General features: G+C 45.3%; 1 protein-coding gene across 7 annotated transcripts in view; it reads left to right on the top strand.

Moving 5' to 3' along the window:
- LOC146201438 (proteasome adapter and scaffold protein ECM29) overlaps nucleotides 1-16,502 on the top strand; it is a 371,995-nt gene that overhangs the window by 82,895 nt on the left and 272,598 nt on the right. For 6 of the 7 annotated variants that reach the window (XR_014705354.1, XR_014705355.1, XM_084595853.1 and 3 more), the window contains exons 12-13: nucleotides 5,258-5,366; nucleotides 11,964-12,032. Coding sequence is in view for 5 of the 7 variants with exons in the window: in XM_084595853.1 (XP_084451979.1) it covers nucleotides 5,258-5,366; nucleotides 11,964-12,032 (178 nt within the window). In the remaining 2 variants the exon portion in view is untranslated. The remainder of the gene's footprint in view (nucleotides 1-5,257; nucleotides 5,367-11,963; nucleotides 12,033-16,502) is intronic. The other variant, XM_084595850.1, reaches the window with a different exon arrangement.

The following is a 16,502-nucleotide window of genomic DNA, read 5'->3' as shown; positions in this document are numbered from 1 at the left end:
TTGAGGGCAAGGCAAGCCCATGTATTCAAAATAATATATCTGGAATTTGTCATAATTAATTTGATTAATCAACATAGGTCTAATTGATAACAAAAACTAGTGCTATGCTACAATTTTTCAGCAAGGAAATTTAGAAAAAGGTCTTGCCCTGAGGAACCTATCTCTTTGTCTCGTCCTTTGGCTGGTTAAAAATGAACCCTATCCAGGAATCAGCATGACAAATTTCACAATGCCAGTGCCTTTTGCAATTTCTCCAGGCATGGCATAAAGGACCTATTCGAAACAATTTGATATGCTTCTGTAACTTGAGAACTAGCATGCACAATTTTATGAAACTTCATTTGATTATATCATGAACCTGCCCTGAAAATTTCATCATGATAACTTGAGCTAAGATAACTAGATAGCTAAGTCAAAGCCTACCCTGTACCTGTACAGGGTAGGGAAGTGAACATGCTTCACGAGCGATTTCGATACAACTAGCGCCATCTGTGGGGCGCCGGCAGTAATGATCAACCACGTGATTTTGGCTTGTCCAGCGATTTTGCCGGTCTCCGAGATCCGAATGCTATCAGCTGCCTTGGGATTTGAGGAGCCTGTGGGAGTGACTTTTGTGCTTGTGACCGTAGAGCCTGGACAGTGTATTGACGAACGTTTTTCTTCCTGTGTTCTTTTTTTTTTTGCCTCCGCCACGCCAGAAGGCAGCGGCGACCCGCTACGAAGGGCAAAGCCACCATCACCATCATCACAGCAAGCAGACGCTCCATCGCGCGTGTTGACAACACTGCATTTACCTGAGTTTACAGTCCCCATCTTTACAAGCACTCCATGAACACACGCGGAATTAAAACACCATTTATTTGTTTTCTGCATAGTAACTTGAAGAACAATCGAATGTAAAATCTAAAGTATGTGCCCAACTAATCAGCAAAGCACTGCCCCAGAGAAGGAAACGTCATATCCGTTAACAAATGTCGTCGTCGTGTGCCGCTCACATCGGTGCCAAAACGCTGATTATAGAAGCGAATTAAAATATTACGCGCTACGATTTCGACGTTACGATTGGGCTTTGGGGTATCGGGAAGGTGTAAAGAACTATAGCGGCCAGCTGGAATTAGTGGTCTGGCGAACGTCACGGCGCCCCTTTAATGAAACCAAAGCAAAAACACAGACGGTGCACTAAAACCAATGGGTACGTCCGCACTATCTTAAAGATGACTTTCCGGATGCACGCAGCACAATGAAATGAAGCAAAGTAAAAGCTCCCATACAACAGGAGCTTCCTTCTCTGCTATCTACTGGGTTGCCCATTTCGGTGTATTTCATCTTTTGATTGCTTTACCGAACTCTTTCGGACGTCTTTCTACATCCAAAGTCTGCTTGCATAACCCTTGCTTTGTCCCAAGTTTGTAGAGTTCTTTTAAGGGGGACACTGGTCTTAAAACTTTTTTCCTTATTTGCAAATAAAAATTGATGCAACTTGGTCAGTTTCTGCAGTTTTTAGTGCAGATTCCAAAACTGCAATTATTTCATGAGATAATTACACCAATTAGTCTAATTACAAGAACAATTAAAAAGTGACCACTGAAGAAAAACTTCAGATGAACATATTGTTGGACACTAGAAAGAATAAGGAACACAATGTTGCAAGCAGTTTTTTGATTGAGCAATTATTTCTTGTTTTATTGCATAACAAAGTTCAAAGGTCAAAATATAACACTATAATGGGACAAAAAAATGCCATTTTAAAAATTTTGAATAAGAAATTAAAAAATCTACTTGCAACATTCTGTGCTTCACGTATTTGGCTTCATGCTGAAAAAGAAATTTATTCATTTATTTATTTATTCAATATACCTTACAGGCTCCTAAGGCGGAGCATTGGGTAAGGGGGGCACATGAACAGTGAAACACAAAATTAATTACTTACAGGCAACGGCAAGATACAAGATTATACAAAAGCAAAATACATCAAGGTCATGGAAAAGAATGAAAAACACGAATAACACTTAATGACATGTTCTATTTATTTCCTATACAACTTTTCCAGCGCTTTTCGAAACAGCGCCCGGTCAACTTCAGAAGCGATTGTGTCGGGAAGACTATTCCACAGTGAAATGGCTCGTGGGAGTGCAGATGAATTGAACGCCAGCGTTTTGCCAGAAATGCGTCGAAAAAAAATTACCGTATTTACTCGCATAATGCTCGCACTCGCATAATGCTCGCACCCCCCACATTGCCTATCGAAAATTGGAATTTTTTTTTTCCTCGCATAATCATCGCATCCCCAACATCACTGCCGCGAGAGTCGACATGTTGCACCGCGGCAGTCGACTACGCGTAGCGAGCGCCATCTTTCTAGAAATACTGAAACTAGCTGGCCCTGCTAGGTGCGTGCGCTACCAGGAGGCGCTACCCGACCCAACCGACGATCATCATCACCAGCTCCGACCACTGCGAGCGCCTCGAGAAGGAAACGTCAAGGTGTTTCGTCAGTTTTGTTCCGCTGGTACCGCCGCACGTTCTTCCGAGTTCCGCGCATAGTTCTGCCATTTTGCGAAGACTTTCGTAGGCCTCGCTCAGTGCGTGCTACTTTTGTCACCGTGCTCTCGGTGCCGCTTCGCCATGGGGCGATACGCAAGCTACACCGCTGCCTTTAAGCTAAAAGCTGTCGAGTACGCTTTGGAGCACGGCAACCGCGCTGCCAGCAGACACTTCGGAGTCAACGAGTTTTGTGTCCGCTACTGGAGACGGCAGCACGACAAGCTCAAGGCAACCAGCAAGACTCGGCGTGCCTTCCGTGATCCGAAGACGGGAAAGTTTCCTGGGGTTGAAACTGCACTCCTGGACTACATTAAAGCTCTACGGGCGGACTCCGCGGACTCTGAGTGATGGTGATGTTGCGGGCGGCCAGCCTTCGCAAATAAAGTGTTTCTGCTGCTAGTGTTTGTCGTCTCTGTGGTTTTATTACAAACGTAAGTCCTGCTTGCAATTGAAGTTTTGGTTAAATTTACAATAGCTGGCTTGAGAACCCCGGTTCACAGCCTATTTACATTTGCTTTCAGCACTCCAAAGCATTGTTCAAAAATTTTCCCCGCGTAATTATCGCACCCCCTAACTTCGCACCGATTTTCTGCGAAAAAAAGTGCGAGGATTATGCGAGTAAATACGGTATTACTCTATCTGCAATAGGTGTCGAGATATTAAGGCCGCAAAACTGCAACTGGTCGACAATGCTGTTTTGAGAAAAGAGCAAAAAAGAAACGGAATTATTTAACGGACATTCATTGGTGCAGTGCACACATTTACAATTTAAAATGGCTATAAACCTCCAGGAATGTAGTCTCTTTGCTTTCCAACGTCCAAGTGCCCCTTTTTCATTTTGATTTGTGTCACTTTTTCGGCTGTGCGAGTCGCATACAGGCGGCAACTTTGTTTTTTTTTTTTTTTTTTAACGTGCGTCGTTTTGCCACGCCCTTGCATCAAGACCGCGGTGAGAAACGTTCATTGCGGAAAAGAAATGTAATTTGGAGCTCTTTGCTGCTTTCCAGTGCTCTGCATTGCACAGGAAGTAACTGCATTCACTAAGGACTATGAACGAGGTCCAATCGGCACAAACGCGCGGCGAGCTCTACGAAGACGACATTTATTTATTTTATTTATTTATATACCCTAAAGGCCCTTTCAGGCATTACATAGGGGGGGAGGGGTCACATGAACAAAGTTGGTTATAACAGACACATAAGTAACAATTGCACTTAAGGGTCAGAGAGGAGGAAAAGAAAAAAAAAAAAAACAAGTCATTCAGGTCGCTATTTTTCCTTTTTTTTTTTATACAGTAGTTATATGACCTAAGCAATTTTACATGCTCTGAAGAAACGAGGTATGCGCCCGCTTAATACCAAGCAGTAGGCTGAAATGAAGAAGAAATAACACAGCACTACACATCAAGGAAAACAAGTAATAAGCATTGCAAGTAATAAGCACATGTCCTGCAGTTTACGCATGAGAGAAGTTTGACGGCGATTTCTTACTCACGTTCGCCCTTTTCAACGCGAATATCGCCGCCGTATGTTTTACACTTTGTCAATCTCAGCAAACTGTTTAGATCCGACGATCGTAAACTCCGCCTCGCCAAGCGGACTGTCCGCTGCGCTGCCGCCATCGTCGTGAAAACAATCTGACTACCGCTTTGTCGCCGCGTGTTCAAGCTTCTTTTTTTTTGTTTTGAGCTTCCCTTTCTGCCCATCTGCGATATCACTGTGTCACGGCTGGTGCGACTGCGGGCAGTAGCTGTCTCCCGTGAACGGTGCTCCAGTGCTGGGGAACACGCTAGGCCTACTTCAGGCTCGTATGCCCGATTGTTCGGTGCACAACTTTCGCTGGCCTGAATGCGCACAGCCGGTGCAGGGCATCACTTTAAATAATTAATCAACAATTTTTTTTCACTTTTTCCCGAATTGTTGCCGAGAATGCACCTCGCGGTTCGGAACTAAGCGCGGCCGGCGTCACGTCTCCGCCTTTTCCCCGCGGCTCGGGCACGCCGAGCAGACGCCGCCAGCCAGCGCCACCAATGCTGTGACGCCCTGTCGTCACGTGCTTCCCGAAAGCCAATGGGATTGCAAATGCCACGTTTTCTTTTTTGCTATTTTTTATGCGACCAATGGGCGAATGTAAACAGCAGAGGCGGCGATTTGGAGACGAAAGGTGGCTCTTTCGAATGAGACCAAGATGGCTAAGGTGCAGCGCATAGAATGGGAGCTACGCCTTGCGGAAAATGGCTGTTTCTGGGGCCGTTTTCGGCCCAAATTCGGGCGACATTGATTATATAAATTGGCATTGTGACTAAAATACCGATCCTAGAGACGAAAAACTTAGCAGATAGGTAGATTAAAAGCTACGGATTTCGAAAATCACATTTTCTAAGAAGTGATTTCTTGGTCTGAAAGACCCGTGTCTCCCCTTAAGGCTCAATGGCAAAGGCCTCTTTCGCGATCTTGAAAGGCTCGCAGGTATAAAAATATCTCTCACCATGGTCGGAATATAATTGTGAAGCATTATTTACTGTCTTCGGCTGAATACTGCAGATGATCAGTGCACGGAATCTGAAAAAACGCTGTAGTAACAGCAAACGAAAACCACAGGCACTCTAGGTGCTCTTTTCTGTTCTTGTGTCTTCTGTTGCGGTGTTTTGAAGCTTTGAATGCTGCTTGGTGTCTTGTTGCTAAGGTTGCGTTCCCTGTTGGTATGTTTGCAGCCAGGAGGAGATCCGACGTGAGGCACTGAAGGTGCTGTACCCAGCTGAGGGAGGAACCAGCCAGCTGTTTCCTCTGTTCTCCGACATGCTGCAGCTGGTCTGTGACAAGGTGACCCTTCTCTCTCTGGGGGACAAGGGGCATTCCTTCAGAATGCGACGTTTTTAGTTGAACACAACCTCCCGCTAAGTGTCAGTGGACCACTTTTAGCAGGCAAAGTCAGCAACCGTAAAAGCATTGCAATAGAGTTTTCGCTCATTACTCTACAGGATACGGATTTTGCATGTGGGTGAGTGAGCAAGTGGATGCAGCTAGCACATATGGGAGAGGCCTTCGCCCTGCAGTGGGTATAGTTAGGCTGATGATGATGATGAGCAAGCAAGCTTATTGCTAAAATAAGTTCTTGGAACCGTGAAGATTTCAAAATTCGTACAACCTTCACGCCCGGAGGGTGGGGGGCATTTTTTTTTTAAAGTTTAATAATACAGTCAAATATCGATATAATGAATCCCGCGGGACCGCACAAAATCATTCGTTATTTTGAAATATCGCTGTAATGAAAAATCTGCGATTATGAGCCAGTGGTCAAACCTAGGTATGAAAATAACTTACCTTGGCAGTAGGCACGTCTGTAGACAGGCAAAACATCAAATGAAAATGTTGCACTAACTCCAGAGCCGACTTATTTGAAGAAATCAGTTATGTTCTTCTGTCGCGTGCAGCAAACACGACCACGCACTACATTACACAACTACAGCACAGACACCTTCCACTTAACGCAACACCTCATCGGATGCGCGATTGCACCGAGCGATGAAAGTACGGACTTTGTCCACGGGTAAAAGAACATCAGAGTTGAATGACCTCATCTTCAGTGCTCCCTGAATCTTGAAAATCTTGTCTCGGTCTTTCAAAATGATCTCAGCGGTCGATGGGGCAATGCTAGCTGTCTGCAGAGGCCGGTTTGCTTTTTTTCCTGCATCGATTTCTTTCAGTTAACGCTGCATTCCTATCTTCTCGGCACTTCGCTGGCTGCAATCACCGTCAGATTTGACAAACTTGGCAATAAGATAATCCATGACAAAAAAAAAATAATAATAATGTCCCGCGTGCGAGAATGGCACGAACGGCCTACCAGCGAATGGCACACAACACAGGAAAAAGGCAGGTGGCTAGGCCTGCTTGTTGCTGCGTAATAAATCGTAGCTTTGTGGGGGTGCTAGGAGCTGGCACTAGATATGCCGAGGATGATAGCTACAGCTCACGGCCTATAGCGATTTCTTTTTTTTTTTTTCATGTGAGAGTTGCGAACTGCGGCGCTGTTAATTTTAGATGAATTCATTATACTGATGTTCCTAGATTACAGAGGGAAAATAAAATATGTACGTTATTTTGAAATTCGTAATTCTGAAATAGTTTTACATTGAAATCTTAGGAAATCTGCTGGGGATTTTCTAAAAATTGTTAATTTGAAAAATTCGTATAACCTGATTTCACTGTAGCACCAATTATTATTATTAAAATGAAATTTGAATTGGCGCAAGCTCAAAACAAGTCCCTCATTGTTTTCAATGTACCCTCAAGGGGTCATGCGATCTGAGCTATGGCGCCGGCTGTTTTGTTCAGCACCCGGAATGGATTCTTCACAGAAGGTATCACGCAATCGTGGTGGAACTGAAATCTGAAAAAAGTGCTACGGAAAAATAAAGGTGCCGCAAATTGCAAAAGGAGGTGGTGCATCCATTCCAGCTAACATTTCTAGCCTGCTTGAGAAAGGTCCTAAGTTCAGGCTCGACCACCCCCAACAGGCTTGTGGCAAAAAAAGCCCCTCGAGAGGATCAAGAGCGTTGCCTACTGGATGGAATTCAGTATTGCCAGAAATGTTACACAGGCTGTTTCGAACTGCCCTAGCAACCCTTTGCATCATGTGGTGAAATTCTTCAAGGATAACAAACAACTGTTCCACTTGCAAGCAGATAAGGTTGACTGCTTTGTCGTCATCATCAGCAGCCGGACTGTAAGGTGGAGGCCTCTCCCATATTCCTCCAATTAACCTGGTCTTGTGCCAACTGCATCCAATTGACATGTGCGAACTTCTTAACCTTCTGCCGCCCCCTGCTGCGTTTTCCTTCTCTTGGAATCTAATTTGTTACCCTTAGCGACCATCGGTTATCCTCTCTTCGCACCACATGCCCTGCCCATTTCTTCTTGATTTCCACTAGAATGTCAGTAACTCGAGTTATTATTGCGAAAGCAATACTACTTGCACTTTCAAGCCGTCAGCGTGGTCCCGGCGGTAACTTCATTTGACCTTTAGACGACCCTCGTAGAGGGCCCCAAGCTGGCAGGAGCTGCCAACTTGGGTCTCTCGTTTCACGGTTATGTCAGAATCAGCCTGCTAGGACCCTGGCATTCACTTTACCCCTATAGGCCACTAAGGCACGTGCATATCGGTTGGTTAAAGCGGGGCTTTAAATGTGGGCTGAGGAGAAAAAGAGAAGAAGAACGCTCGGTCACCCGCAGCTAATGCTTTCGCTCAATATTTGATTCAGCAGTGTTGAACCCTTGTAATTTTTTCTCTGACCACTCTGCACGCTTCCTAATTCTTAATGTTACCTCTACAATTTTTCATTCCATAGCCTTCTGCATTGTCCTCAACTTAAAGGAGTATAGACAGGTACATTTTTTGTTTCGGAATTTCTGCTTTAAACCATTCACTATTGTCCAAAACAGAGGGACTGTGACCCAAAAAGCCCCAACACGCCTCAATTAATTAATTATTAGAGCATTATCGGGACCAGTTTCGGTTTCGAGCTCTCCGAGCATGAGCGTGATGACGTCAAAGATGCGAGGATGGATGGATGGAATGGATAGAATATAGGAGCATCCCCTTTGAAATAGAGTGGTAGCAGTTTCTATCATGCTCGTTTTTTTCCCTATATCTTATTGTTTTAGATCAGAGTGCGCGCCACACGCGTGCTTCCCGCTGGCAAGACTGGTGACATGTACACACACAATCTAATGACGCTTATGGGTGGCGTTTTTCGACTGCTTGCGATCGCACGTGCAAGTAAATATCATCGTGTTTCAGCATAGCATGATTAGTTCTACGTTGTTTTGCCTGAAGGCGCGGATGGTATTCACATTGCCGAGCACTTTGATTTCGACCCACTCGCCAGCCACTCAAGTGGAAAAGCAGGAACCAACAGCAGCCACGAAAGCTTGGCGGTTGGCGTGCTGGAGATATCCGCTGGTTAGACATGTTGAACAAAGGTACTGATTACTATGAAGATGCTGCTCTCTCAGCCCGGTTTGCCGGCGCTGTGAGCTCCAAGCTGGCATCCGAAAAAAAAAAATAAAAAAACTTTTAGCAGTAAACAAAGGCTTGGCCCTATCATACAACGTCAGCCATCGGGACTAGCGCGACTCCCATGCTACAGTGCTCAATCCATGCTGCCCATGCCCACACCTGCTCATGCGCTGATTGTTCCCGAGGCGATGGCCTGAGTAGCACCGTCCAAGCATGTGGCGCCATCTGGCATTGTCAAGGCGATCTGGGCATGCAAAGCCGTGGCCGTCGCGATCGGCTCCGATAGCCTCTGCTATTGGTATTACTTTTTACTGTGAAAGCAATACTAGGCCAGGTTTCGAGCCATCAGCGTAGCATGGTGCGGTAGTTAAGCTTTACACCACGGCACTACTGACATACCTGCGCGAGAGCTGGGCTACCAAGTCGGCTCTTCAGCGTAGCGTGCATTTAAGATTGGGATATCAGATAACAGGAACGCTCCTGAAGCGCTATGAAAAGGGTGGGCCAAAATATGGTGGAGTTGTCTTAATCCTTCGAGGGCGCAAGGGCGCACGCATCGAGGCACCCTTAACAGGCGGTATCGTCTTTCATTGGAGACACTTCGCCTCTCTTGCTTTCGCAATCTCCTAGGCTTAACTACAGCTAAGCCATTGTGAATTTTTATTCACGTGCATAGCAACTCCGTACAAAGGGCCATGAATAACTAATAAATTGGGAGAATTGTTTGACCAATACTGAGGGGCTGGTAGAGTCATTACAGTGATACAAGCGAACTTTTTTTCCACTTCCACTATGCTGCTGCTGTCCGGTGCGCCTCACCTGGCGTGTGTTAGCTCCGTTGCTGAAGGCGTCTTGCGAATCAAGAATGTATCTTTTATGCGATAGGCTTCCCAGTAAAGCGGCCCGAAAGTCCAACGTTTATTTCAGTGTTAACCCATTCCGAGGCGCCGTCTGCTGCCGCCTCGATGTGAAACCAGCTAGGCCCCGTGACGTCAAGGGCAGACGGAGAGCGGTGGTACAGTTCATGTCTCCCGGCGTGCCAGCGGGCAGCGCCGTTGCTGAAAGCTGTGCGCTTGTGTAAGAATGCTTTTGGGACCTTAGTACAGCAGGCAGCCTTAATGTACACTAGGTTCAAGTTGCAGGCCATGCCTCCCACAAGCCCTCCGTGCCAACGATACGGTGGAGCTCTTCTGCCAGCACCAGAATAGCATGCTAAAATCTGTTCTTCACTTAAACAATAAGCCGACAACAAAAAAAGAAAAAAAAAATCTTTCTTGCGGATCGCGGTTACACTGCTAGCCGCTGCTATTGCGTATCGAGTTTAGCGAATGCATGCGTGTGAGTGGTGCGCCGGTGACCGAGTGCAAAATGCATACATCGAGCTGTCCTGCTTCAACAGTGTATACTTTCAAGTTAAACCAAGGTTCAAAAACAGCACATAAAAGAAGTGGTGTCTAAAGTAACATCCGTTGACGTTTTTATGCAGTCCTGGTGTACGTCCGGTGGCGCAGCAACATCGTATCCCCGTCTCATCGTAGCAGCATCGTTTGCACGACGGATTGTTGAGCAAAACGTCGAAAAACGTGGACTATCAGCTGCACCGTCAATGAAGACGAGAAATTCGCAGCACATACAGCAGTGCTTAGGAAAGCGACACCGCACGCTGGCGCGGCGGAGGCACTCTCGCCGTGCGCTACACCCTAGTTGTCGCTAGGCCTAAATTGTTTTGTATCAAAGGCACTTGTTTGTATTGCAATTATCAACAACACGATGCTGCTACGACGAGAGCCGCGTAACCGCTGTGAACGCTGCCTGCGCCTGTAATGCGAAATGAAAGCAGGGCAACATCGAATAGAAATATGCATTGTCCAGAGAAAATACACAACATGATATGGGTCGCAGTTCACGTTAAATCAATGCGGCGATGACTGGAAAGCATTGTATCTGTATTCCACATTCGGTAGCTGCCCGTACGGTTCATTCGCTGAGTGTTTGTGTGCACAGTCACCATTGCGATTATGAAGTATAATTGAAAATACATGTATCGTGAAAAATACAGCAGATACATCCTCGCAGTTAACTCTGACGAGTTCGGCCTGCGGAAGCAGAACGCAGTCCTTTGCAGTCGCCCCGGCCGCTAGTGCTGTTTCCAACAGCTGCCGCCATGCTGAACGGATGGTATACGGTTTGCTGGCGTACTCAAACAAAATGCAAAATAGTACCAAGGTGTCGGATAGCTTTCACGAGCACCGCGAACAGCACCTTTACAAACTGCATCGCAGCATCAACACGCACAGCACAGCCAAAGATGGCGTCAAGAGGAGTTGGAGCGGACGTTCCCAGTTTGGCTCATACGGGGTGCCACCATCAAACTAAGATGGCTGTACCCAGGCATCGAAACTAAAATTGTCTATACTAATGATGTTAGCTCCTGCCGTGGCGGGGAGCGTGCCCGTGATGGCTTGATTGCACAAGCCTGGTTTGATTTATCACACTGCGTTTGAGGCAGGCGGAGTCCATTGCTACAAAATCATTGAAAAGCATATTAGCTGCAAATACCGTTTAAAGTGAATAATGCTAAAAGCTGGTGTCATGATCGCAGCTGACCGCATGCTTTTATTGATTCATAGATGCAAGGATGAACGCATCTCACAAAAAAAAAAAAAAAAAAAAGAATATCTGCCACTTCTTAATGTTCGCAGCTGCCATGCTACACCGCACGTTCAGCAGGTTCAGCACGATGACACAAGGAGCGCATCGCATGTCACGCACCGCGCATAGAGGGTTCACAACATACACTGGAGAGTGTCCAACACTCAGGCAAGTCACACTCCATTTGCAAAAAGCACTGGTTGATTTGCACCTCTGTTATTCATTCTTAGTATTACACGTGCAGAAAAAAAGAAACACACATGTGGCGTAGCTGTGAAAGAACTGTGTTGAGGTGACTGATGGTTGGCATTGTCTCGCCATTTTAATCATGACTAGCGGCATCTTGTCTCGTTGGCTTTGACCAAAGGAAGAAGTTGATGGCACTGCGCTCACTCTGTGTCTGACACAGCAGGCGGTGACGATGGAACAGCCAATGGCAATGGCACCCGTGGGGATTTGGGGTAGCCACTAGGCCGGTAAGGAAGACTTACTACCTGAGAGGTTTTGAGCCTCCTCTGATTGAGGCCGTCAGTAGCCGCAGTGGTAGTCTGCTGCTTTTGTGGCCTTTGAAAGTTGCTCGGGTGTGAGTCGCCGGAGGAATGGATGGGTGAGGAGGAGCGTACCTGGGATTTCTTTGAGTGTTAGATGTGCATTTTTTTCCCTAAGGTAAAACTGGGCTACTTTTTCAAATGCAGAAAGGCATATTGCATTTATATAGCATGAATGTGCGTTTGTTACCTGTGCAGGCAGGGGCCACGCCCTCTGGCCTACCCACAGTTTCCAACCTGCCCTGGAGCCGGCTGCAATACTCAGAGGTGAGCATGATTGGACAGGCAAGGAGATTTCACACATTCACTTGAGTGCATTGCCCTCACTGTGTGCGGCAAGAGACTGGAGCGGTGAAATGTGTCTTTGTACTCGCACAAGCAGCTAGCAAGGCAGGCTGTTCACATTGCATTCATCTCACAAATGGTTCCTTGGAACAAGCTAGAAAAAATATAATATCTCGTTACAAGAGACACTCAGTTATAAGAGTTATGTGAAAATGGTTTGGTTGGTTTTCCTTTGTTTCTCATGTTAACAACATTGCATACAAGAGGCATGATTATGAGGGACACTCAGTTACTAACGACAACATTTTTCAGGGCTCTAGAGTAAATTTTCACTGTTTGAAAGAAACACCTCCCAGATATGCTCATTCAACGCAGCCGATGCACTTGAGAAACTCAGCTGAATTCTGTTCCCTTTTTGTTGCTACTATACGTAGGGAACTGAGAAGGAGGGCCTTGTCTTGATTGGGAAGTCAAAATGACCCCGTTGCTACTGGCATTGCATTACTGTCAGAATGCATGAAAGGCATCCAGCATTTTCAAATCCTTGCTGCAAAAATTTGATCATAAATAAATCCTGATATTTTATGTGGACATTGCTTCTCGCAAAACCAAAGCCCCGTGCTCAAAGCCACCAGAGTTATTTTTCCATTCAAATTCCACACCATTCCTTCAATTAATAGACAAAGGGATTGCGTTCTCGGTCAAGTTGCTATACAGAACAAGGTTGGTAGAATGCCCGTTGTTCGACATGCAGCAAGACTTTACAATAGTCATTGATGTGATAGTTGCTGTTCAGGTTATTTCAAGTGTCTGGAATGGCCTGAGAAGTTGATTGATTGGTTTATGGGGTTTAACATCCTAAAGCGTGTCAGGCTATTAATGACGCCATAGTGAAGGGCTCTGGTCGGCCACCTGGGGTTCCTTTAATGTGCACTGATATCGCAGAACACACGGGCGCCACCACCGAAAAGCGGCCGCCGAGGCTGGGATTAGATCCCGCATCCTTAAGCACAGCAGTTGAGTGCTCTAACCATTGAACTGACCCTGGCAGTGCAGTGAAGATATGAAAAAGTGTTTCAGACAAGCAGGCTTTAAATGGGATGACATGATGTAAGAGGGGCCATATATAGATGCTGTAGAAAACTTCTATGAAGATAAAGCTTGGGCAAGCATCCACGAGACTGCTTAGGTATTAGAACCTTTTGAGGAGTTCATATCTGCAGATGTGGACCTTGTGTGCCCTGAAGAGCTTACAGACTGTGCAATCCTCGCATAACTAAATGGCACATGTGCCATCGAGGATGAACCAGAGGAGCAAGATGACGAAATGTCAAGCATCTGAGGCATGTAAGAGCGCTTCAGAAGTATTGTGAGCAACAGGAAGGCTTGCAATGCAAAGGGCTTCAGAATTAGGAAAGAATACACCCTGCACTCACAAAGGACTTCTTAAAGCCTTCCTTAACGATTTCCTGTTAATGTCTGTGAACGCATTTATATGCCATAAACTGATCAACATAGTGCTTTGAGGATTTTGGTTACAAGAGACATCTTTTCTGGATCCCTTGAGTGTCTCTTGTAACAAGGTTTTACTGTATCTATATATATATATATATATATATATATATATATATATATATATATATATATATATATATATATATATATATATATATATATATATATATATATATATATACTGGGACGAGATGGGGGAAGGAGTGTGGGGAAGAGAAGAAGAGCGGATTTCGTGGTGGAATAAATAAGTCTTGGAACGTGTGCATCTGTAGTTGAGCGTGACAAATGGGGGCCCGGCCAGGATGTATGGTGAATATGCCTGAAGAGCTGCTGCAGCATCTGCTGGGGCAAAACGACTGCTCGCGAGCAAGTCGCAGTAATGGTGCGACAACTAATGTTGGCAGAGGCAGTGCTGGCGAATTCGTTAATGGCGGCAACAATGGTGGTAGTTCAACCGACGGTTGACTGTGCCTCGTGCACCTCCGGAGATCAGCTTGTAAAGTACTCGGGGTTCAATGACATTCAGTCTCCCGCAGAGTTTTTGGACCGACTAGAAACGTTTTGCTGGGTCACCGGTGTCGCCGCTGACGAAAGGCTTTCGCACATCCTGCCCACTGTGCTGGAGGGCAGCGCAAAGCTATGGTGGTGCTTCGTGAGCCCGTTCATGTTTTGGGAGGCATTTACTGTAGCCTATATTGCGGAGTTCTCTTCCATTGATGTGAAGTTCCACTTGAAGCAAGAACTTGAGCTCTGCACGCAACATCCCAAAGAAAATTTAGAAGAGTTTATCTATACGATTGAGGCCTATTACGACAGAAGCGGTGAAGAAGGGCCGGAATCTGAAAAGTCGACCGTGTGATGCGTCAAATGCACCCACAGCTCCGAGAGTTGTTGGAGGGTGTAAGCAGTTTGCCAGTCTCGCGGAGTTGGCGAAGTCTGCCGACGGCCTCATAGAGAATTATTGGAGGCATTTGCAGTATAAACTGCCGCTGCCTCTAAAAGACCAAGTTGCAATATACCTAGCCTTCGAGCCAGCTATAAACGTGGCTAGCCTGCCTGGAGCGCACCCTATAGCTAGAGTTGTGGCGGCCGCACTGTTCCAGTAACAGTCCCAACTGGCCGTTGAGCCCAAGCAGCGATACAGCCATCCTACCACCGAGACCAGTTGCGCAGATTGCCCACCTCCGCCACTGGACCGCCACTGGACCACCATCCGATACGTCCCCCTTAGAACCGCCTACACTAACAGCAAAGCGCCTTGGTATAGTACATATCTGAACAGATTATCAAACAAGAAAAAGCGTTTGTTCCGTGCAGCCAGACAGTCTTTAAAACTAACTCATTGGCTATCGTATAAAAAAGCGGCTAAATGTTACATCACGTCTTTAAGGTCAGCTAAGTTGTCTTTTTTAAACAATACTCTTCCACAGTTACTAAAGGCTAACCCAAAGCGATTTTGGAATGTCATACGAGGGAACACTAATAACACTAATAACAACACCTTATCATTGCTCACTAATTCAGGGGACTCAGTGCCGTCTCACCTCTGTTCAAAAGTACTTAACGACACATTCATTCAGTCATTTTCATCCCCTGTACCCACCAGTCATATTCCAGTTGTGAATGCTACCAATTATCAGCTCATGGACCCAATAATATTTGAATCAACAGGTATCAAAGCTTTAATAAACAAACTGAAACCCAAATTATCTTGTGGAACTGACGAGATAAATATTAAATTTTTGCAAAACACTGTAGAATACTGTTCAATAATACTGGAGTGCATTTTTTCGCAATCTTATGATCTTGGCATTTTGCCCCATGACTGGAAATCTGCTAAAGTAATCCCCATCCACAAATCAGGTCCAGCACACGATCCCCTCAATTACAGGCCTATTTCCCTAACATCCGTACCTTGTAAAATTATGGAGCACATTATATACACACATCTTGTTAACTTTCTCGAAAATAACAACTTTTTTTCAAGTGCACAGCATGGATTCCGTAAACTATTCTCTTGTGAAACTCAGCTTGTCTCCTTCACTAATGATTTGCATGCCTATTTAGATTCTGGCTTTTCGACTGACTGTATATTTCTTGATTTCTCTAAAGCTTTTGACAAAGTAAGCCACGCACTACTCCTTCATAAACTCAGCTTTCTAAACATTGACCCTGCTGTAATTAATTGGATCCGCGCTTTCCTCACATCCCGCGTACAATTTGTAAATGCTAATGAAATCAACTCACCTTCTGTCCCAGTCCGGTCCGGCGTTCCGCAAGGGTCGGTTCTGGGACCGCTCTTATTCTTAATTTACATAAATGACTTGCCTTCCTGTGTTTCTTCGAAAATTTGCCTATTTGCTGATGACTGTGTTTTATACCGTAAACTTGCTGATAATTCCGATATCCTACTAATCCAGAATGACCTTAATAATATTAGCGAATGGTGCAGTAAATGGTGCATGCAATTAAACATTAACAAATGCAAATCAATGAGGGTATCTCGAACTAATGTAACAAGTCCTATGTATATGCTTAATAACGTCCCATTAGAATCTGTAAAGTCATACCGCTACCTTGGTGTAATCGTTACTAGTGATCTAACCTGGAAATTGCATGTCAACTCCATCATCGCTAAAGCCAATCGTACTCTCGGATACATTCGTCGTAATTTCTCCCTTGCACCATCATCCTTAAAGCTATTAATGTATACAACATACATTCGTCCACAACTGGAATACGCCTCATCTGTTTGGGACCCCGGTCAAGCAACACTCATACACTCCGTTGAGGCAGTACAAAATCGCTCAGCCCGGTTCATCTTAAATAACTATCAAAGGACAGCCAGCGTTACTAATATGAAAGCATACTTACATCTCCCGCTGTTATCTACTCGAAGAAAACTATCCCGCCTCTCACTTTTCCACAAAATATACT

The sequence above is a fragment of the Amblyomma maculatum genome, chromosome 2, assembly GCF_055883805.1.
Source record: "Amblyomma maculatum isolate TAMU_Amacu chromosome 2, ASM5588380v1, whole genome shotgun sequence".
In the NCBI taxonomy this organism is placed as follows: domain Eukaryota; kingdom Metazoa; phylum Arthropoda; class Arachnida; order Ixodida; family Ixodidae; genus Amblyomma; species Amblyomma maculatum.
This window is presented reverse-complemented; position numbering and strand designations above follow the sequence as displayed.